This window comes from Aureobasidium subglaciale, assembly GCF_000721755.1.
Source record: "Aureobasidium subglaciale EXF-2481 unplaced genomic scaffold scaffold_1, whole genome shotgun sequence".
Taxonomy (NCBI): domain Eukaryota; kingdom Fungi; phylum Ascomycota; class Dothideomycetes; order Dothideales; family Saccotheciaceae; genus Aureobasidium; species Aureobasidium subglaciale.
The window spans coordinates 1,082,594-1,104,197 of record NW_013566994.1 but is presented as its reverse complement, the minus strand read 5'-3'; the positions used below and the strand labels follow the sequence as shown (position 1 = coordinate 1,104,197).

At 51.3% G+C, this 21,604-nt stretch overlaps 8 protein-coding genes across 8 annotated transcripts; 5 read left to right on the top strand and 3 right to left on the bottom strand.

Moving 5' to 3' along the window:
• Nucleotides 1–930: 930 nt before the first annotated feature.
• Nucleotides 931–1,908, bottom strand: AUEXF2481DRAFT_25626 (uncharacterized protein; the record flags this gene model as incomplete). The annotated part of the gene is made up of 1 exon (XM_013492588.1): nucleotides 931–1,908. One exon carries the CDS (start codon nucleotides 1,906–1,908, stop codon nucleotides 931–933), a length of 978 nt encoding a protein of 325 aa, XP_013348042.1.
• Nucleotides 1,909–2,436: 528 nt separating this feature from the next.
• On the top strand, nucleotides 2,437–6,326 carry AUEXF2481DRAFT_25625 (uncharacterized protein; the record flags this gene model as incomplete). The annotated part of the gene is made up of 2 exons (XM_013492587.1): nucleotides 2,437–3,399; nucleotides 3,489–6,326. 2 exons carry the CDS (start codon nucleotides 2,437–2,439, stop codon nucleotides 6,324–6,326), a joined length of 3,801 nt encoding a protein of 1,266 aa, XP_013348041.1.
• Nucleotides 6,327–6,595: 269 nt separating this feature from the next.
• On the bottom strand, nucleotides 6,596–8,106 carry AUEXF2481DRAFT_94224 (uncharacterized protein). The gene is made up of 2 exons (XM_013492885.1): nucleotides 7,387–8,106; nucleotides 6,596–7,338 (listed from the first exon to the last, which is right to left on the bottom strand). Exons 1-2 carry the CDS (start codon nucleotides 7,822–7,824, stop codon nucleotides 6,853–6,855), a joined length of 924 nt encoding a protein of 307 aa, XP_013348339.1. The 5' UTR covers nucleotides 7,825–8,106; the 3' UTR covers nucleotides 6,596–6,852.
• Nucleotides 8,107–8,632: 526 nt separating this feature from the next.
• Nucleotides 8,633–9,709, bottom strand: AUEXF2481DRAFT_61503 (uncharacterized protein; the record flags this gene model as incomplete). The annotated part of the gene is made up of 4 exons (XM_013492802.1): nucleotides 8,633–9,077; nucleotides 9,132–9,364; nucleotides 9,414–9,577; nucleotides 9,634–9,709. 4 exons carry the CDS (start codon nucleotides 9,707–9,709, stop codon nucleotides 8,633–8,635), a joined length of 918 nt encoding a protein of 305 aa, XP_013348256.1.
• A 470-nt stretch (nucleotides 9,710–10,179) lies between these two features.
• On the top strand, nucleotides 10,180–11,559 carry AUEXF2481DRAFT_25623 (uncharacterized protein; the record flags this gene model as incomplete). The annotated part of the gene is made up of 1 exon (XM_013492586.1): nucleotides 10,180–11,559. One exon carries the CDS (start codon nucleotides 10,180–10,182, stop codon nucleotides 11,557–11,559), a length of 1,380 nt encoding a protein of 459 aa, XP_013348040.1.
• Nucleotides 11,560–16,331: 4,772 nt separating this feature from the next.
• On the top strand, nucleotides 16,332–17,783 carry AUEXF2481DRAFT_1226 (uncharacterized protein; the record flags this gene model as incomplete). The annotated part of the gene is made up of 1 exon (XM_013492453.1): nucleotides 16,332–17,783. The coding sequence occupies one exon, from the start codon at nucleotides 16,332–16,334 to the stop codon at nucleotides 17,781–17,783; it is 1,452 nt and encodes a 483-aa protein (XP_013347907.1).
• A 1,029-nt stretch (nucleotides 17,784–18,812) lies between these two features.
• AUEXF2481DRAFT_194458 (uncharacterized protein) lies at nucleotides 18,813–20,397 on the top strand. The gene is made up of 3 exons (XM_013493000.1): nucleotides 18,813–19,893; nucleotides 19,975–20,264; nucleotides 20,371–20,397. The coding sequence occupies exons 1-2, from the start codon at nucleotides 19,022–19,024 to the stop codon at nucleotides 20,132–20,134; spliced, it is 1,032 nt and encodes a 343-aa protein (XP_013348454.1). The 5' UTR covers nucleotides 18,813–19,021; the 3' UTR covers nucleotides 20,135–20,264; nucleotides 20,371–20,397.
• AUEXF2481DRAFT_194137 (uncharacterized protein) lies at nucleotides 20,103–21,459 on the top strand. Its single transcript, XM_013492999.1, has 2 exons — nucleotides 20,103–20,264; nucleotides 20,319–21,459. Exon 2 carries the CDS (start codon nucleotides 20,330–20,332, stop codon nucleotides 21,248–21,250), a length of 921 nt encoding a protein of 306 aa, XP_013348453.1. The 5' UTR covers nucleotides 20,103–20,264; nucleotides 20,319–20,329; the 3' UTR covers nucleotides 21,251–21,459.
• The last annotated feature ends 145 nt before the right edge of the window (nucleotides 21,460–21,604 follow it).

The following is a 21,604-nucleotide window of genomic DNA, read 5'->3' as shown; positions in this document are numbered from 1 at the left end:
GTAGAGATGGGATCCAGGGCTTCTTACATGGATGCTTCGAAGACAGCTGGATCTCTGCTTCATGCTCTTATATAGTCTACAATTCTTGGTGGTTTGTTCCCCTAGCATCAAGCAGCCGGCTAAATCATCTAGCAAGTATATGCAAGAGATCTTCGTGATGAGCTTGTACGCGACCTAACTTGTTTTGGGAGCATCGAGCTTGCTTTTGTACTCAATCCCAATGTCATCCTTGTAAACCCCGCACTATGATCGCGCCCAAGCCTATGCCCTTACCGGAGAGAGGTGGTGTTAGAAACTTAGCAGCGGGTGATGTTTTGGCTAAAATGCCCCATCATGCTGTCAAGTGATCAACGCGGGGACTGCGGCTATACATGAGGGGTACAGAGAAGTGTGAACCAAGTGTGGTTTCTGCAGGAGTTGAAGTCACTCGCGATCATGTGTCGGGTGTTCTGAGGCGAACTTTGAATAACACATCTGAGCCAATGGGCGCTCGTGGAATCAATAGCCTGATCGACTCGCCCGAGCTCCGCCGCTCACCCGCGTGTAACTATGCTAGATTCATCAAATACATATGTAGCTGTCTGAGGTCACAATAGGGTTCACTGTAAAGTCACGTTGATGAGGAAGTGGTTGTTGTTTGAAGGAAACAGAAAATCGTACTCGGTGGATTTCGAAGAAAAACTGCGCGAGACATACCTGCATAAACCATTCGCAGAATATGAACATCAGACCTTGCTTGTAATTGCATATACCGTAAACTCCCCTAGAGTTGTCCCCATAGTTTCAATTTGATATTTGGTACAAGGACGTGTGAAAACCCGCCCGTGAAGACCATTCGCAAGGACTACATTGATGAGCGCAAGCTTGACCTACTGTAAAATCGTGAATGTGTCTACTTTGTCAGTTCGGTTAGTTGAGTTCTTCGGCATCTTACTGCTGTTGGAGACCGCGATGAACGGTGCGCCAATAACGGGCAAGATCACCGGCTCTAGTGAACCCACGTGCACAGAGGATGCAGATGAAGACCCTTCTCTGATCGATTGGTATACTGGTGTCACGAATCTCGACTAGAGGAGCGTTGGTGGTAGTTGGAAGAACAGGAGCGGGAGCGACAGGAGTAAAGGCAGGAAGAACGGCAGCAGGTGACATAGGGACAGGGCCTGGAGTTGGCCTAGAGAAAAGAGGTGAAGTAGGGAGGTCATCAGGAGGCATCTCAGGGTAGACGGGAGCGAGAGGATCATCAGATCGAGCCGGAGGAGGCATCTCAACATCAACGGAGGGATTGTTCTCGACATCAGACATAGTAGCGTCTTCAGTGTCCATAGCTATAGTGACATCTTCAGTGTCCACAGGAGCCAGATTGGGGACGAACCCCTCGAGCACCTGTGGATCCAGGTTGGGTGCGTCTCCCTCGAGCATCTCTGGCTCAGGAGAGTAGCGGAGCACAAGTCGACGCGCAGGGTCGGAGACGTAGCTTGGCAGAATGGTGGGAGTCGGGATGTAGCTTGGCAGAAAGGAAGGAGGCGTGATGACAGGAAAAGGAGCTTGTCTCCCTAGGACCATGTGAGGAGTGTACTCAGCGAGCGGGACGATGCAGGCATATTCGAGGTCGTGAGTTGTGATGATCTCGATGTTGTCACTAAGGTCATACACGATCTTACTCAGAAGAAGGTTGGGGTCAGACTCACCTGCTGTAAGCCAATCGTGGAGGTAGTTACCATGCTTGAGGAAGTCGTGAAGATGATAAGATCTCAAGATTTCATAGAATTGAGCGATGGCGTTCATGATGTTGATGTGGGCATTGACAATCTCATCGTGGGTGCCAGGCGCAAATCCGATGATCAAGACCTGAGGGTCAACTCTAGCGAAAAGCTCGCCGATACGAGCGATTCGCTGCTCGTCATTCATGTTTCGTAGATTGTTGTAGGTGATTTTGCTGGTGTAGGAGTGGATGGGAGAATGGGACAGTGGCGGACACTAGGGAGGTATATGTATTGAAAGCTTGCCCGTGTTGGATGAGAGGACATTCATCGAGAAATGTTGTAAGAACAAAGGAAATCATCTTGGAACAAAGTGTTGTGAGAGAGGACGAAGGAAAGTCTGAGCAGGACAAAGAGTCTACATGGAGGGTGAAAGAGGTGACGTTGCAACACAATGCAATTGTGTCTCTCGTAGCACGGCCGGTGCAGATGTGAGCCCGATTTCTCAGGGTCTGACAAGAGCATGAGAAGGGAGTGATGATTACTGAGTAGAAGGGCTTAGGTGCAAATGACAAGAGGCTACTCTGGCTGGCATGTGATCGGCGAGTCATGACGGGCATTTGTTTACGCCAAGGCCAAAAGTCAACAGAAGCCGGGGTAAACAATAAATTGTCGGCGGGCAGCTCGGCATCAGATCTGGAGACAGACAGAACACAACTAATCACACACAGAAATCATGGCCGGCGCAGACTTGATCGACTTCGAGGTCATCGAGGGACACAAAGAGAACATCCAAGCGCTTCCCAGTGGAAGATCAGCAAAAGCATTGGCAGCTTTGTACTCGCCGCCATTAACCAGCGGACAACAACAAACATCGCTTGCCAACGATGCACACACCGAAGAGCGCAAAGAGTACGAAGAGGAACTCGCTCTGATCGAGGAAGCCGACGACCCCCTCGACATCTACGACCGCTACGTCAAATGGACACTCGACACATACCCCTCAGCACAATCAACACCGCAATCGCGATTGCTGCCCCTGCTCGAACGTGCCACTAAGGCCTTTCTCTCATCACCACAATACAAGAACGACCCACGATACTTGAAGCTATGGCTTCACTACATTCGCTTCTTTTCCGATGCCCCACGCGAGACTTTCGTCTTTCTCAATCGTCACGCTATCGCAGAGTCGCTCGCACTCTACTACGAAGAGTTTGCTGCTTGGCTGGAACAAGCTGGCAGATGGACGCAAGCGGAAGAGGTCTACAACATGGGCATTGAGAAGGGTGCCACACCGGTCGCTCGTTTGACAAGAAAGTTCAACGAATTCGACCAACGCAACGCTGCTCGTCCTCAGGATATTCCAGAGCCATCAAGTCCTGCTCTTCCAGTCGCCCGTGCCGTTTTGGGCGCAAAGATTGACCCTTTTGCTGCTGCTCTAGCTGCGTCTACTCCACAACAAGCATCCAAGCCTGCCGCGACCAAGAAATCAAAGGCTGGAAAGATGGCCGTCTTCGCCGACGACTCGCCGCAAGATCAGAGCGCTTTCGGTACACCTGGCGAGAAGAATGGATGGGACAACATCGAGTCAATCCAGAGCAGAAAGAAGGAGAACGCCATTGCACCTAAGCCAATGGCAGGAGAGACGTTGAAGACGGGAAAGACAAACACAGGCGTGCAGAAGATGGCCATTTTCAGGGTAAGCTTTCCATCTCCAATCCTCAATTGATGTTCCACATATTCACGAATGCAGGACTAACGGGCTGGTGACGTTTTTGTGTATTCCAGTCATCTTCTACTGTACGACATGCATACGAATCAAGTAAACATGCTTCTCAACGAGTCATTAATATGAAGACGGGCAGACCTGAATGTGTCTTTGTGAATCTTGAAGCCGTCTATCCAGATCCGAGTAACCCATCCGTCGAGTTCTGTTTCGAGGAACTGAGAGCCAGGCATCGTGGCTGGCTGCATCGCGATTGGGCTGCTGAGCGTAGACAGACACGACCCGTTGACCATGCACAGGACAACGCCTCGAACAAACAACAACCGCAGCCACAGGAGCAAAAACGTGGATTTGCCATCTTCAGCGACACGCCACCTGCCGAAAAGCAACCTGAACAAGAACGACCGACAAGTCAACGCGGATTCCAAATCTTCCAGGACGACTCGGAGAACAAGAAATCGCCCGCACAATCTTCACCTCTTACCATCGACACATCCCTCAAAGTCGTACCCATCAAGGATGAGAACGACGAAAACAGACCTCCCTCCAAGGCTGATGTCGAACTTGCGAAAAAAATGCGACGTGAGGAACGTGCCAACCGAACACGCAAGATCAAGGTCATGGATGTTGAACATGTACAAAAAGAGACACAAACCATCAAGCTGAACCTGGACTCACCATCCGGCAAGAAGTTACGGAAAAAAAGAGTTGCTGAACCTACAATGACCATCAACACCCGCGAGGCTATGGATGAGATTTATGGTATTTTCAGTCAACCTGTTGAAACTGCTCAAGAAGACGAGGCCGAGGAGTCAGAAACTGAGGATGATAGCGACGACGACAGCGATGCCGATTACAGTAGTGATGGCGAAGACACCACCACTGGCCATGTTTCAGGAGCTGGAAGCGATTATGGTGATGAGACGCGACGAGAGATTCTGGCCTCTCAACAATCATCTCAGGAAGACACAACACAAGACACTGAAGATCAAGAAGGTGACGAGGACGACAAGACCAATGTCAGCGCTTGGTCTGACTATGATGACAGCAAACCTGTAACTGAAACTGCCGTCACCTCTGCACACTCCAAGGATGGAGACGACTTGTCAACACCGATAGAAGAGATTTCCGCGCCGTTTGATGGAGAGGACGGAGAGTCGAAGATGAGATACGTGCCGATACCACCTGAAGGTTATGAACCTGTCAGATCGCAGTACCGGGATCCTGTTCTCATGGCTCAGAATCGCCTTCCTTTCATGACGCCTATTGTTGAGCATACCGAGTCCTCCATCGGTGCGGCGACCATACGTGCAGAGCTGGAAAAAGGCTTCATATCCAAGACACCATCTAGACAAAATCACAACACTGCCGATATTGAAGAGGAAGAGGAAGAGGAAGATGAGGACGAGGACAGTCTCATGAGCAGCCCATTTCAAGTCCTCAGTGGGGCCGACCTGGAAAACAAGCGCAAGATCCTGCAACCCATCCGCACAAAGACGACAAAAGGCATAGTATCCTTGAACCAAGACGTATCATCCAAGCCAAAACCACTTGCTCTTCGTCCGGCTACAACGGTAGAGCCAACCCACAAAGGTCCAATCATCAAGGACCCTCAAATTAACCCTGTGGATCCGGAACTTCGTCAAATCATCCTGTCGCAAATTCACCCACCTTTGAGCTCTTACGAAGGCTATTACGAGCACAAGGACGTCCAACATGCACAGACACCAGAGATTCGCAAATTCTCGAAAGCAGTTGGAAAAGGCAAGACGGCGACAGAGAAGAGCAGCGCGTCTCTACCTCCCGCACCGACCCTCAATCTCCCGGACTCATCAAGCACATACACCCTGAAACGTGAACTGGGTGCCGGAGCGTTTGCCCCTGTCTACTTGATCGAGAACAGCAACCCTTCTTCAACCTCAGATGACAACAACAACAACAACAACAACAACAATGACGAGAACGCCTCAGTAATGGGCCAAGGTGCTTTCTCAGCAACCCAACGCCATGCCCTCGAAGCTCTGAAGATGGAAGATCCACCATCGGCCTGGGAGTTCTACATGTTACGTCAAGTCCACCGTCGCCTCGGCGTCTCCCGCGCAACAGAATCCGTCATCCACGCCTACGAAATGCACATTTTCCGCGACGAAGGCTTTTTGATTGAAGATTTCCGCGGCCAAGGCACTCTTCTCGACTTGATCAATGTCGCACGTGCAGAAGCAGGAGGCACCCTAGACGAAGCACTCGCCATGTTCTTCGCCGTCGAATTGATGAGAACAGTAGAAGCCCTGCATAGCAAACAACTCATCCACGGCGACTTGAAGGGTGACAACGTTCTAGTCCGTCTAGACGATACCTCCTCGTGGTCATCCACCTACGACCCCTCTGGCTCTTCTGGTTGGAAGTCCAAAGGAATCTCTCTGATTGACTTTGGCCGTGGCATAGACATGAAGGTATTTTCCCCAGGTGTACAATTCGTAGCAGATTGGGAAACTTCCTCTGCAGATTGTGCAGAAATGCGCGAACTTCGCCCTTGGACCTATCAAGTCGATTACCACGGCTTGGCAGGATTACTCCATTCCCTGCTCTTTGGCAAATACATGTCCACCATTGCCGAAAAGGGTGCAGGAGTAGGTGCAGGAGCAACCAAACATTACAAAATCAAAGAGGGCTTGAAGAGGTATTGGCAGCAGGAGATTTGGGCCAGTGCGTTTGAAATGCTGTTGAATCCTACCATGTTTGTGGGGCAAGAGGAGGGAGGGGTGATGCCGTTGTGTAAAGGGTTGAAGGGGTTGAGGGAGAGGATGGAGGGGTGGCTGGTGACGAATTGTGATAGAGGGGTGGGGTTGAAGACGATGGTTAGGAAGATGGAAGAGGCTGTCAAGGCGAGGAAGAGGTAGAGATTTGGGGGGGGGGGGGGGGGTCCTATCTAAGTGTTTGACCTCTTTTTTTGTGATTTGAGCTTCTAGGAGAATTGGCAAGGGAGGCTGTCTTGTTCTGGCGTTTTTTTTTGGTGGTGATGTTAGTAATGAACACATTTTCTTCCCTCTTCACATCTTGTGTACAGTGTATACTCGTGTCTTGTCATCCAAGGCAGTGGCCAGACGTCGATGGGTTCGTAGTCCACTTACGTCAAGTTGCATGGACTCAGGTGCACGTAGTCAACAAGTGCATGGATCATGTAGTTTTGATCATTGTAGCTATGTATCATGTCTGTTCCTGAGAGCGGACTCGCTCATGTCCAGCTCCCAGTGCACCGCAGTCGGTAATATTTGAGCTCTGCTCATCTAACCATGTGTAGAAAGGAAACAGGAAAAAGGAATTGAGGGTTCCTTGCCTCAAGAGTAAACGCCATCTCGTATGCAGTCGTGTCGTGAAATATCAAGTCCGCTGCCCCCGTTCGATGCAGTCATTTGTGCTTTGCGATCAGAGGTCGCCCATCATATCTTCATCCTGATCACCATCCTCAGGCGCGTCCCAGACATCCATCGGGTCCTCGTAGCCCTGAGCACCAGCAGTTTCGGCGCGCTTGTTTCTACGAGTAAAGTCGACATATTCTTTTTGGATGGCAAGTCTACGATCGGCTTCGCGGACATGCTTGGCGAGCTGCTCGATGTGAACGGACTTGTCCTTCAACAAAGCATCGTGATCGACTGCAGGCTGATTGGGATTTTGCGAGAGGAAGCGAAGGACGGGTTTGGTGTCGGTACCAGCAATGAGTGGAGGAAGCAAGGCGTGAAGGTGGCCGTCACGGATCATGGTACTGAGCAGTGTTGTGGTGGCTCCTGGGGTCAGATTGAGATGGAGAGCGATACCTTCGATGGGAAGAGCAGCGTAGGTCTTCTGCAAGTCGATGACACGGTATCGACGCAGTGAGTCGGCTACTTGGTTGACAATGGCCGTGTTGCCGTCCTGAGAAGGGTCAGCGATGTGTTAGAGATCAGCTAAGAGCAATCTTACCTCGTCCCAAACAGCGGTGGCCATAGCAATCTCAGCATCCAAACGCAGAACGTCACGCTTCTTGAAGACATCTGCGAGAACTTCGTACGGCTTGGACAGACTTGAGTAAGTCTTGATCATCTGCGGGTTGATCAAACCCTTGGTAAAGGAGAGAGAACCAGTAGATAGCAGGCTGACGAGGATCGACTTCTTGTAAGCCTCGACCATCAGAGGGGTCGCGACGTTCTGTGAGGGCGAACCAAGGACCAGTTCGAGGAAGAGACGAGCGCGGTTATAGCGGCGTAAGCCAATGTAGGCATAGGCGCCAAGCAAGTAGTATTCATGGACGTCGGGAGCTGTAAGAGTTGCTGAAATGTTTGAGGCTTTTGTGATGTAGGTGGCACTGAGATCATGGTCGGCGCATGCGAAACGTTCGTCAACACCCTTTTGTGGGTCCATGGGTAGGTTGTAGATGTCCTTGTCGAGCACACGCAAAGCCTGGCGGGGAAGACCGGCAGCAAGACATAGTCGCAATAGGAGGAGGTGAGTCGAGGTGAGGGTACTAGACTCTGGATCTAGACGGAGGATGGCGGTTGCGATGTAGGGAATGACGGATGGCTGGCAGCCTTGCGTCAGTCAAGCACACCAGGATTGAAGTTGTAGGCTCACGTCTTTGGAGTGGTCATAGTATTTGGTCAGCCATATGAGCAGTTGCTGCATCTCTGGACCGACATAACGGGCTTGGACAGGATCGAATCGTGAGAGGAAGGTGGTGACCAGCGCCACCTGTTGCGCCAGCACTGCTTGTTGAGCGTAGGCGAGAAGCACTGCTAGGTAGCCGATCGTATTGCGGCTGGGATCCAGGAGCTATCGTATCAAGTCAGTCTCCTGTCGCAATCGTGATTGAGGGGCAAGTCACCTCTACCAGCGGCTTCCCTTGGACTTGAAGCGGCACGTCTTGAGCCTTGAGTGATCGCATGTACTTGACCAGCTTGCGCACGCTTTCATCGCCTCTAACATCTCTCAGGCGATCACCATTGTTGTCTACCAGCGGGTCCGACAGTAATCTGGTCAGGAGTTCGGCCATGTTGTGGTGATTGATTTGTTGCCTGAGGCTGGTGGAGTTTAGGCATGGTAGAAGCACATGCGAGCCGATGACGATGGAGCCAAACCCACGCGGTCCGAGCTTCACCCTTCTGCTTTCGCCCTCACTTGTACAAGACCTTCCTTCACCAGCTCAGTGGACATGGCCTACTTTGGGCAGTCTTTATTGATCCACGCCATTCTTCCACACCCTGATGCTTCCGTCCAGGCTACACGTCGCCACCATCAGGCTGTCTGGGCTGCTATCGACTCCAAGGACCACATCATCATGTCCAGTCAAGACCTGCAGCACCTTTTTCGTGTTGACATCCCAAAGCACCGCCTTGCCGTCCTCGTCACCACATATGGCGAACGCCGCTTCCTCTTCATCCTCGTCCTCCTTTACATACGTACCAAAACACGCATTGATGCTGTACTTCTGGTTTTTGTGCCCTTGATATGTCTTTATGCAACGTCCCTCAACATAGTTCCATAGCCGCAAGCTTGAGTCTAGAGTTGCTGCAAGCACAAACTTGCCGTTCGGCGAGAATCGGACTGACGTGACTGGCGCATTATCTTCGTGTACGAGCGTCTTTAGACATTGTCCAGTGTTGGCATCCCATAATCGACTAATCCACCGTGTTAGCCATGTCTCCATCTAGTGCTATCTTGTGCAAACTTACATGAGACCATCGCTCGAGCAAGATGCCACCAGTGTCCCGTCTCGTACAAAGTCGACTCCAGATACTGGATCTGAATGTGCTGGTAGCGATCTCATCACTCGTGCTGTGCGGACGTCCCACAAAAACACTGCTTCATCGTATGAAGCGCTGACAAGCATGTTACCCTTGGGCGAGAAAGCGATGCTGTATACGTAGTTGTGGTGGCCGGTCAGAGGTGTCGGCATGCATTGTCCCTGGTCGTCTCATCAGCCTTGATCTCCCACTGTCGGTAGCTTATCGTACCGTCCTGACGTCCCAGAGTCTGATGCATTTGTCGTCTGAACCTGATGCAAGGACAGTGGAGTCGGGGGCCCAAGAGATGGTCGAGACTCCACCAATATGACCTTCCAGTGTGTGGACTAGAGTTCCGGTTTGAGCATTCCATACTTTGATTGTACGGTCGGCGGCTGAGATTCGAGTCAGTCAGGCTGGCTGGAGATTGTGAAAGGGTGGCATGGCTCACAGCAACTAGCTATCCATTTGCCATTCGGCGAGAATCTCACGGCGGCAACGCCTTTCTTGTGTCCTCTCAGAGTCATGTAGGGTTTGTATTGGACGCCAAATGGTCGAGAGTTGTCCGTCCGCTGGTCTCTTTCTCGAGGAGTCTGCTCATTGCTTGTGACTGGTTCCGAGTCTTCTTCGTAGGCGTATCCATTGTAATCGTTCTCGATGTCGCGATTGAGACTCTGGTGATGGGCCTCGAAGGATGATGGTGAATTTGACTCTGTTCGACGACGCTTTGGAGACTGTTCTGGGCCCATGACATCCTCCATCAGGTCTTGTACCTGGTCGGCAATGCTCATGCTGTGTGTAGTGGAGAGATCGGTCACTGGGAAGTCGATGGGAATGGATGCGACGCGATGCGACGACAATGTTGATGGATTTGGACTTTCACATGCGAATGTTTGGAAGCGTTTCCAGAAAAGCGTCTCGAAATGACATCAGAAATGCTGCCTCCACCAATTCCCCTCCTGACAATCTCCCTCCCACCAATCCCACAACATCCGACATGGACTCTTCACGCCAGACACTGGAGCTGCCGAGCTCGATACGCGTCCTGACCCTCAACTGCTGGGGCCTCAAATTCATCTCGAAGCTCCGCCATGAACGCCTGGTAGAGATCGGCAACCACCTCGCCAAACTATCGCCCGCCCCGGAAATCGTCGGTCTACAAGAATGCTGGACTCAGAAAGATTATCTCGCTATCCGTGAGCGAACGAGACATTTCCTGCCGTATGGCAAGTTCTACTGGAGCGGCATCTTCGGCGGTGGTCTGGCCATCCTGTCCAAATGGCCCATTGAAGAGAGTACCATGCTCAGATACCCTCTCAATGGCCGCCCCGCTGCCTTCTATCGTGGCGACTGGTATGTCGGCAAAGGTGTAGCTTGCGCCCGCATCCGACTAGGTCCTGGCAAGAAAGACGTCGTCGAAGTCTTTACCACACATCTGCACGCGCCTTACGAGGCTGAACCGAACGATTCCTACATCTGCCACCGTACCGCCCAAGCATGGGAGATTGCGAAACTCATGCGTGGTGCTGCCGAACGTGGTCATCTTGTCATCGGTCTGGGTGACTTCAACATGATTCCTCTTTCACTGGCACACCGGTTGATCGAAGCCCATTCACCCGTCAAGGATGTTTGGCGAATATTGCACCCCGACTCTGCAATTGGAGCTGCTATACACGAGGCCGAGAAGGCGAGGGGCAGACCAGTCCCCTCATCAGAAGAATGTCTGCAAGAGCACGGAACCACCTGTGACCACAGGTACAATACATGGCGTTGGAACAAGGTCGACAAGAAGAAGCTGCTGAACAAGGGAGAAGACACCTACATTGATGGCTCACAACCAGATCCTCGAGCCAAGCGTTTAGACTACATCTTCTTCGGCGGCGACGCCGATGGCCCAGCAGCACAATGGAGCGTCAAGAGCGTCAACGTAGGAGCAACAGAACGACACCCAACACTCCTCTGCTCCCTCTCCGACCACTTTTCCGTCGAAACAACCCTTGTTCGCTCATCACACCCCACAAACACACTCCCACAATCGACAACCTTCTTGCCTCTGGAAACCTACGATCAAATCCTCGCCATGGTCCACAAATACGAACTCCGCGAGCGCAAACAACGAAGATATCGTCTTTACCACTTTGGCCTCGAGCTAGTCATAGCAATCGGCTGTTTGATCGCCGTCTGGTGGTCCCCACGCAACTTTGTAGCATTCTTGCTCATGCTCCTGGGTACACTCGGTCTCTCGGCCGGCGTTATCGATGGCTTGATGGGAGGATTATTTGTTGGAAGCGAGTTACGCGCACTCAAAGAGTTTGAATGGGAGATTACCAATGCGAGGGACATGGCGCTTGCCGCTCAAGAGGCTTTGTTGAAGTAGGAAAAACATGATTTAGGCACATGGACGGAGTGTCTGGTTCGGTAAAGGCCATTTGTGTGAGCGGGTCGACAAGCTGTTCCCGCTTTCGTAGGGGAGTTCGTCCGGTCTGACGGTCTTTTTTTTCTCCCTATAATTCGGTGCGGATTGTGTTTTCCAATCGTCGATGGTGATATATATCCTTCGCCTAGATTGTACAAAGTACACTTGCCTAGCCTGATCTGATAGCTTTCCAGCAGCCCCTCATAGTGGAGAAGTGGACAGCATCATTGTGATGGCAACTAAATGCCTCGTCTCCTCTTATGAACATGGCAGAATAATTAATTCTTCGACTGCTCATGCAAGCAGAAAGAGAGAGAGAAAGAAAAAAAACCTGTTTGGTTGAAATCACCCTTGCATGAAAGAAAAGAAACCACTTAGCTGGCTGCATACAGCACACGCAAGCGCCACTTGCCAAAACCCAACTCCCCTGCATTTCCCTGATCTAGTTCCTGCTCGGTTTTTTTTTCTTGGGTCTTTGACGACATTTCAGCTTCCCACCTACTGGACAGATGTTTTGGCCCGAACTACTCTACGGGGAGCAGAGGAGAATAAAAACAAGTCAACACAAAACAGATAGGTTTTGCTGGGGAGGGGGACCCGGCTGAACGTGAACATGGCTTTTTCCTCATGAACCTTTTCGACTTGCACGAAACGGCTCTTCTTTGGCTGTGCTGAGCCGTTCGTTTGGGTGTGCATACATCGCTTACAGTAGCGATGGTATGAGTATAGAGATTGTGTAAGTGCATTGGGAGGTTTTCTTTGTGCCGTTAAACTCGGTCACCGAGCGAAAGTAGCTATTGACCCGCTGTGTCTGTGGTCTTTTATTGTTGCAAAGGGTGGAGTTTGTTCTCTTTTCTTCGAATCTTGGACGTTCAGGTAAAAGTCGATTGGTAGAACTATTCCCCCGTCGGTGTGCTCGTTAAACATAAATAGTAATGGAGTTAAAAAGAAGTGGAGTAGAAGCTTCTGATCTTCAATGTGCTGTTTCCCTGCACCTGCACGATGCTCAAAGGATGAAATGTCCAATGCACAACTCGAGAAATCTCCCATCACTGCAAGAGCACCTCAAGAGGCAACAAGACATGTGTCAAAACCTCGACGTACTCAAACCCTCCATCACATCTCCGTATCACACATGACTCTCTTGATATCAATAGAGCAGCCAACGGCATGAAAGAAAAAAACAGGCGTGCTCCGAGCAACTCCTCCTCGTGTAATATATTTTCTCCCTTCTACATATCTTTAATATCCATGCACTCTCGCTCCGTAACTCCGTACTCGTGATCCTTCGCCTCCTGTTGCGTGTCTTTTTCTCAGCATACGCAAGCAGAAGGGGCCCTCTTTCACGAGTCAACACGGCCGCAGGAAAAGGTGAGGGAGAGTAAATCCCGCAAAAAATCCTGCTTGGGCTTTCCCCTCAACAAACTACATGATTGTTAATATCGAGAAGGCATATATTGGGCATCCGATGGGTGGTGATGGGCCTTGATGGGGTTTGTGGATTCCCTTGGTGTGGGATGTGAGACATGATGGAGACTGAAAGACTGGAGAGAAGGAGTCAGGCAAAAGAGGGCAGGGTAATTCGAGTCAAGCAAGGGCAGCGGGAACCAAAAGAAAACAGCACTATATCTAATCTTTTCCGGAGCAGGGGAGAGACATAGGTAGAGAAAGCAGGCCAATATTTTCATCTATACGCAATATGTGTTTGACAGCCATGGCAATGTCAGGGACGTGATCGCAGTGATCGATGAGTTGTGTCTTTGTGCTAGATTTGACTTTCTTGCTTTTGACGCACATCCGGAAGCGCCGCCGTCTATGGTTCCCTTCCCTATGCCGCTGCCTCGGGCCAGAGACGGCGTGCCTGTCAAAGTAAAGAACGCAATCAGTGCAATCAATTCGTTATCCGGTCGTGCGAATCATTGAGATCTTCCGGCTGTCGTCGCGAAACTAAAGTTGGAGAAAATCATGTTCATACTTTGGATGGGTGAGGTTTGGTGTGGAAGTAAAACAGATTACCTGACATGGGTGTGATGATGCAGGTACGGAAGGTACAATTGTACAATGTAGAGGGCACAAGGTTTATCCAGGAATCTGGGTGATTGGGAAGGACAAACTCGAGTTAGTGTGACATTGGCTCTGACGTGCCTGAAGATCGCAAGAGCTGATCATAACTGTACACCATGTGGTGTGAAACATACTTTTCCCATCAGTCTTCAACAGCTCTTGTTTGTTGTACACGATACATTGGAGGTTCTCTGGTTGATGCGCTCATTGCTGCATGATGTTGAGCATTTCAGCTGCCTCGAGATCTCGACGTTGGGCGGAAGCTGTACATCTTTGAATCTTGCATAAAACGGTCCTTCTACGATGTGCCAACAGAAACGGGTCCGCATGGGTTACTCAGCATGAGCTTCGATAACGGTTTTGCATGTGCTGAACTACCCTTGAGCCTCCACTTCAGCTCCGTCCACTATCATTGGCTCATAAGTGGTTTCAAGAATCTCGTTTGGAGGAACGGTATTTACATGTGCACGTTCGGCTGGCCAGACAAACACATGAACGCCATGAGCCTGGCGAGAAGGATCAAGACCCTCTGTGTTTGTTGGAGGCGTTCGTCAAAGACCACATTATCCGACCCTCATGGCGTTCCTTTCCCTCTTACTTTGTGGAGGGGAGCTCAATCACAACCCGCTGCCACAAAAAGCCACGGTCAACCGAACCTCGAAAGTGCGGAAACTTGATATGGCGCAGCCGCCCCAAGCACGGGAGTAAACGAGCAATAAGAGGCACGATGCGGCAAGCAAGACAGGTTGACGAAGCGACAAATATGGGGATCTTCACTCGATGCGACCAAAACAGCAAATCGATGGGCCTACTTGCTTGCTGTAGCTGTTCAATAGGCCGAGCTGCGTTGGGATTCGGGGAAACTCTCGCTACAGCCCAATATTGCCTGACGTGTAACCACTAGGCGTGCATGTCTGCTGTTGATGATGCTTCCGCAGCGCGCGGACAGAGAATAATGTCTGCGTCTGTCTGCTCGTCGTCGGCGTGTCGCTGATTCGAAGAGGCGTTTCCCAGAGCTCTGGGGCGGATGGCGCTTGTCGGCTGTCGTGGCCCAGTCCGCGCCATAAATTGCTATTTGTCCGGTTGGCTACTGTAGTGGCATGGAGAATCAATCTCGTCAGACAAGCAAGACACGACGACTATCGAGATCGAGAGCTCAGAACCACAAAGAAGGTTCAGTGCTCGATTTTGTGCACTCCCTTCTCGTCCGCGATTGACTCGATGTTCGTTGTCCTGGCATTGACATTGTTGACTGTACGCACGTAGGCGGCCTTATCTGAACGAAGAGTCACGGTATGAAGCCCTGGTTGAGCACGGCAGTTAGGCCCCACGGTCTACACAGGATCGTTTGAAATTGCGAGTCCACATTCGCTGACACCTGTCTGCTCTGATCTTGACCTTGACTAGTGATGCGTCTTGCACCTCAGAGTACAAGCACAAGCCGGTGGATTTCGGAGTAGCACCAACGAAAAGCCAGCACGGCCGGCTCGTTTTCCTGTTCGTCACAGCTCGCAGGGTACATGTGGGCGTCAGGCCCGTGCATTCGGCATCGACTCCAAATTGTGCAGTGGAACTCGCTCGAAGTGGCCGAGTCTCGATGTCTCTTGATTCACAGAGATCTAGGAGAAGGAGAATCCAGATCGGCTTGAGCACGTAAGGCGCCGGAGAATCGGCAGGTGCTGGATCTATCACTCCACAAGCAACACGGAGCACCGATGTATCGGCAGCGAGAAGGAGGGAAGAGCTGTCGAAACAATACATACGGCACAAGTGTCCAAAGCGTTCTCTTCAGCTTCCGAGTGCCGTCGACGTTGCACGAGAAAGAAGGTTTAGGGTCAACGGTCTAGCGGAGACCTGCATGATGGAATAAGTCGGTTTGAGAGTCTGACAAGAGTCGAAGAGAAGGCGCCGCAATACTCTGGCTGAGGGCTTGCAGGAGGCAGCAAGCGGCAAGAGTGGTCCTACATTAGCGGCAGCGTGGCGCCATGACTTGGACAGGTACACGATGCGGAACAAGGGACCATGGCGGAGCATGGTGTCTGTGGTCGTCGAGTCTCCATAAGCCGGGTCCAATTTGAGAGCAGCGCCTGCCGTTCGGTGCACAAAGCTTCGGGCCACGAAGCTTGGGTTCGATTTGCAGAGCGAGATGGCCCTGCCTCCCCATGCCCCATGCTCTGCTCTCAAGCTGTGTGATGACTGTGGATAACAATAAAGAGTAGCGAGAGGTACCTACTCGATGGCCCGAGAGAGGCATCAAAACACTCGCCACATCCTACCTCGACGACATTGGTTTTCTGTTTGTTCGTTCTTGCCCTTTGCAAACAAACTTCGATAACCTTTTCCTTTTCTGTCGCGTGCTGGATACATAGCCAAACACTCTTTCAAACCATTCTGTCTCTACTCAATCGGCCGTGCCGGTTTCTCTTCGAAACACATCCAACCATCCTATCTTCTCTTCGACTTCAGTCTCACCACTTGCCCTGAAGTAAGAAGGGGCGTTTGCTTGGTTGTTTCATAAAAGGTCCAGACAAACCGCCGCGTCTCTCTCTCGGAAAGCGTTTGGAGCCTTCCTGTCTGATGACATAGCAACAATTTATCCCACCACCCCATCGTACAAAGCAGAAACTCCTCGCATCTCACAACTCGCTCGAGTACTAGCATCCCCAGACATGAACACTATGGACAACGCGTCGCACTCACGTGCCAATTCTGTGGATCAACACACTTATGCACTCATCCTGGAGCACATCCTCAATGACCCTGCCACCTACGAGCTCCCTCTGCGCACCATGTACACCATCAACTCGACGCCTGCAACACGTGCTGGTCACTCTTTCTCCCACTCACGTACGCGCGAGAACTCAATCGACTCGCGTGCCGGCGATTCGCCAACTTCGCCAAACTTCCCCTTCCGCAACGACACTGCCGAGGAATCATTGACGACAAACCTGATGGCTCAGATGGCTAGCCTTCCCTCGCAGCCCACCTCGCTACCACCTTCATTCATCACTGCCTTCTTGCGCAAAGCCTTCTCGTCCGATCTTCGCTTCGTCGACTTCCCTCAATCATTGACCGGCCTCGACTACCTCAAGGACCTCGAGACCAGAAGACGCAGAGAAGTCGGTGCCGCCTTGGAGTGTCTGGGCATCAGCCGCGACACTATCGGTGCCGCGGAGGAGGAGTTATCCAAACGCTACCCCGGCGTCCTCTCGTGGTTTCGCACGCTTGAAGAGAAGGAACGCAAGATTGAGGCTCTATACACACAGCTCTATGTCGCCCTCCGTCGCTGGGTTCTCATCAACGAGCTTTCTTTGACTCCCTTCAACAAGCACAACTGTGTCGCCATGCTCAACACCCTATACCCTCCCATCGTCTCTAGCCGGCCCACTTCTAAACTCACCCCTGGCATCCTGAAGAAGCAACGCGACACTTTCTTCAAGTACATCCAAGCTGTCGAGAAGAGCGGTCCCTCAGTCTTGGTCAACCTAATCCAACAAGGCAAGAAGCCTACCGACGAGAATGGCTGGGCCTCGACTCGCAACACCCTCGACATGTACCTGCAGGTTGCCAACAGTCTGATCTCTGAATGCCAGGAGATTCTTTACACCGACACCGATTCTATCGTCGACTCTGCCGAGACCAAGCGCAAGGGCCGCAAGGTCGACTCAGGTATCAGTTTCCCTGACTCCGAAACCCGCCGCCCTTCCTCTAGCAGCAGCAAGAGCAGCAAGAGTTCCTTCTCCGAGGACGCGCCGGTCAATGAAATGCGTCGCAAGTCATCGTCTGGTATCCTCAAGTCATCGGGTCTAATGAAGTTCGCTCGTGACATGAAGCACCTGGGCTTCTCAAGGACTGATGTCGACGAGATGATCAAGCCATCTGCTCCTACACCTACGCCTTCCTTCCCGGAGGTCGAGGCAGCCACACCTGACAGATCATCCAAGAGTCTACGCAAGATCCGCAGTTTCAGCAACCTCGGCGGCCTTCGTTCGGCCAACTCAAGCTCGACCTCGCTGGCTAGCAGTGGTTACCGCAGCGACGTCCCCCACTTCGACGCTGATGAGATGAAGCGACAACGTCTCATCTATGAGGCCAATGCAGCAAAGCAGCAAAGACCTTGAGGTCCGCCGTCTTTATCCTGCTCTACACATACAAAACCACATCATTCAGTAACGACCATCACGACCTCAACCGCCAGTATCTGCGACCCATGCTTCTTTTGTTTCCAATTATACCCCTCCTGCAATTGTACAAATTCTTGCGTCAATGCCTACATCTTGCACAAGGCACACATGTCATCGACCATTGTTGATCACTACGCATCACTGTTTTCTTTCTCTTTTTGTTATACTACTCATGTTCTCATCACGGCGTTCCCGCGACTTGAAAAGGAGGGACCGGAAAATTGGGGAGGCTAGCATTTTCGGAAAAGGGGACCCAAAAGTGTTTCTGGCATCTGGAGAGATGGAGTTAAAACCCTGGGCGTCTCTGCTTTTCTTGTCTTAGTGGTCGGCGATGCCACTTTTTACTGTTGTTCTGATACATGGATTGATGAATTGGGTGGGAAAAGAGTCCCACATTTTGTTTTTCTGCAATCATGGTATAAAAACTGTGCCTGCTTCCAGACCCTTCTTCGTGACTTTTTTTACTTTCCCCTTGATGTGTTCATGCAGTCTAGTCGACTATCGTTTCGTGTGTCGGGCAATCTCATGGCAATGACTCGGTCAGGGGTCATGGTGACAAGTCCATTTTTAGCTTTGTCGCATTTGCCAATTCCTTGCGTGGTCTTTCCTCCACGGCAATTCATTCTTGAACAAGTAGATCTCCAGACGTTGAATCACGATTACCGGTATCCTCGAGAGTCAGGGAGAGTGACAGACGGCAGTTGTCTGTTGCCCAGTTGGTGTTATTGCGCTAGCTGCATCAAGCCGCAAAAGTAGACCAAAAGTCTGGTAACGAATTGTCGCGCGATTCATCTACTGTGCAGTTGATATACGCGAGAAATGACATTGGTGTAGAAGCTGTCGCCAGAGGCACCCGGGCGGTGCTCTATCATCCGGCGGACAAACGTTAGTCCTACCGACGCCCTACTACAACCGGTACCGGCGGCAACTTCAGCATCGACTCATACCGGTGATCAACACGCTCGACAGTGATCAAATATAAGTATTACTCGAGAAGTACAATCATCTTGTCATTTCCCAGTCGTCAAGTATCGGCTTTGCTTCGACCTCTGCATTCATCCTTCGAGTCACCGACCTTTGCAGTCTCCTCGATTTACCCGTTCACTCGTTAGCCTAGACAAGACAACAAAGCTTCTCTTGACTATCGCCCACCCAATTCAGTGTCGCAGTTCAAGATGGCAAGCTTAAATTTCACTACTCTGGACGTCTTCACGACCAGGAAGTTCGCTGGCAATCCATTAGCTGTCTGTCAAGTCCCCAAGGGCGTCACCCTCACTCAGGAGCAAAAGCAAACCATTGCCGTCGAGTTCAACTTATCGGAGACAACCTTCCTTCATCCGTGCTCGAATGAAGGTAGCGAGGTGCCCGAGTGGCCGCTCGATATTTTTACAGTAAAGACTGAGCTTCCTTTTGCTGGACATCCAACTATTGGAACTGCTTGCCATATCTTGGGACAGACTGGGAAGACCAAGGGCAGATTCAAGGTCAAGGCTGGTATCATCGAGCTTGACTTTGTGGATGGTGTGGCTAAGGCTTCTATTCCTCACAACACGCATGTCCATTCTTCCACCGATTTGTCTTCTGCTCGTATGCTGGAGTGGCAATCTGGTCTCAAGCCGTTCTACCAATCTGCCGAGTTGAAGACCGATGTCGTGAGCCCCGTCAAGGGCATGAACTTTGCCCTCGTCGAGCTCAAGAGTTTGGAGGAGTTGGCTGCCGTCGTCTTGCCCGGTACAGAGATCAACTTCTCCCTCGATGAGGACTGGGACGTCGGACCGTGCTTCGGCAAGTTCTTCGTCCAGATGCCTGATCAAGGCGATGGCGTCAGAAGATTGAGAACGAGAATGATCGAGGGTAGCTTCGAGGACCCGGCAACTGGCAGTGCATGCTGCGCCCTCACGGCGTACTTGGTCCTCAAGGAGGGCATCCAGGATGGCAAGGTCAAGTTCGACATCTTGCAGGCTGTCGAGATTGGAAGACCAAGCGAGATCGGTGTGGAAGTCGAGGTCAAGGGGGGTGAGATACAGACCATCATACTCTCTGGAAAGTCAGTGAGTGTCATGGAGGGCAAGATCTTCTATGAGTAGGAGGCTTTGGATGTAGTCCAACAACTAGAAATCACGAATAGCAACCGCATCGTTGCCACGAACAACGAAGTCAGCGCTGCCGAGCCACGAAACCGCTACCCCGTATCTGTGGCCCCAGGTCCTTTTGGATCCCCACGCCTGAGCTACGGTCAGCTATATAATCATCGCAAAGCACTAATAAGCGTCGTCACGTCCTCATAGTCACGCTTCCAGCTGGTACACTGCTCATTACGTGAACACGACTCTTGCATACTTCCATCGCTCACCTCCTGGCTGCACGACAACAGCTCCTCCTTTGCACTACTACTGTCAGAGAGTCTTACCCGAGAATGTAAGAATTACTCGTTCCAACCACTTCTTCATTGACTGACCATCATCCTCCAAGTCCTTGTACAGATGGAGGGCAAGCAACTCGCTAAACATCCTTACAATCGCAGTAACTTGCTATTTCTCAAGTGGGAGGACCCTTGTGGGCTGTGGCTACAAAACTTCGGCTTTAATAACTACGCACGCGATTGCTCGTTGAGGTATTTCAACAGCACCCTCGTCGACGAGTGCAAAGCAAGTCGCTTCTTCCGTCCTTGTCGCTACGCAACCTTTCGCAGTTCCTGTCCCATTTCTATGTACAAGCGACTTTACAGAATGGTTCGTGCAGGCCTCCACGTTCCTTATCTCGCCTTGAAGAATGATGAGCTCAAGGCTCGTCTCCAAATGCGAGACATCCCTTTACCTCGCTCTCGTACCAAACCCAACCTCGTCCAGGCCTTGCTCGATGCTGACGAGGTCATCACCTTAAACTTCCTTGACCTGCCTCCCGAGGTTCGCACCATGATCTACGAGTTTGCTCTCACCCACGACATGAAGCACCGTGGTAGACCGCTCATGTATGATGGTCGCCACTCAATCAAGCCAGCCTTGTTGCAGACATGTCGCCTTATTCGTCAAGAGGGCTCGGAAGTGTTCTACAAGTCCAATCGGTTCCAAATCGAACGTGATGATTCCCATCGCTGGAATTGTGGTTCCGAGAGGCACAAGTGGGTCAGTGAGAGCTACCTCAGGTTCTTTGTCAACCATGTCGGTGCTGGGAACATGCGCGCGTGGGGTATCCGGCCCATGCACCCGAAAGAACAGAGATTCAAGGCGTTCAGAGGCTATATCAAGGCTCGTGTCAGGGAGTTCAGGAGCAGAACATCCATCTCACCTTGCGCCTACGCTGGCTATGAGGATGGCTGGGTAGATCTCACCGACAAAGACCACGAACTGAGTGGAGTCCAATGGCTCCAGCTTGCGTGTAGGAACATACATCAGCTCCTCTAAGACGACAACATGAGTCCTTACACTAATTGGAGCAGAGCTGAATTCGCCGCGAGCCTTCAGCAGCGCAGTCTTCCGTTCCCAAAGCTTTGCAACAGAAAGTCTTACATCGCCATCCTGCGCAACGCTGATTCTGAGTGGCAGTTCCGTTTGTTTGATTTGCCTAAGGAGATTCGTCTGCATATCTACGAGGCCGCTCTACTTGTGGACATGGAGCAGAGCCTTTGCTACAGCAATGGACCTCCACAGATGCGCAAGAACTTATCCAAACCTGTTCTACTACACACCTGTCGGCAAATTCGTCTCGAAGCAACTTCGGCATTCTATAGAATCAACCGCTTCCCTCTAGACTGCAAC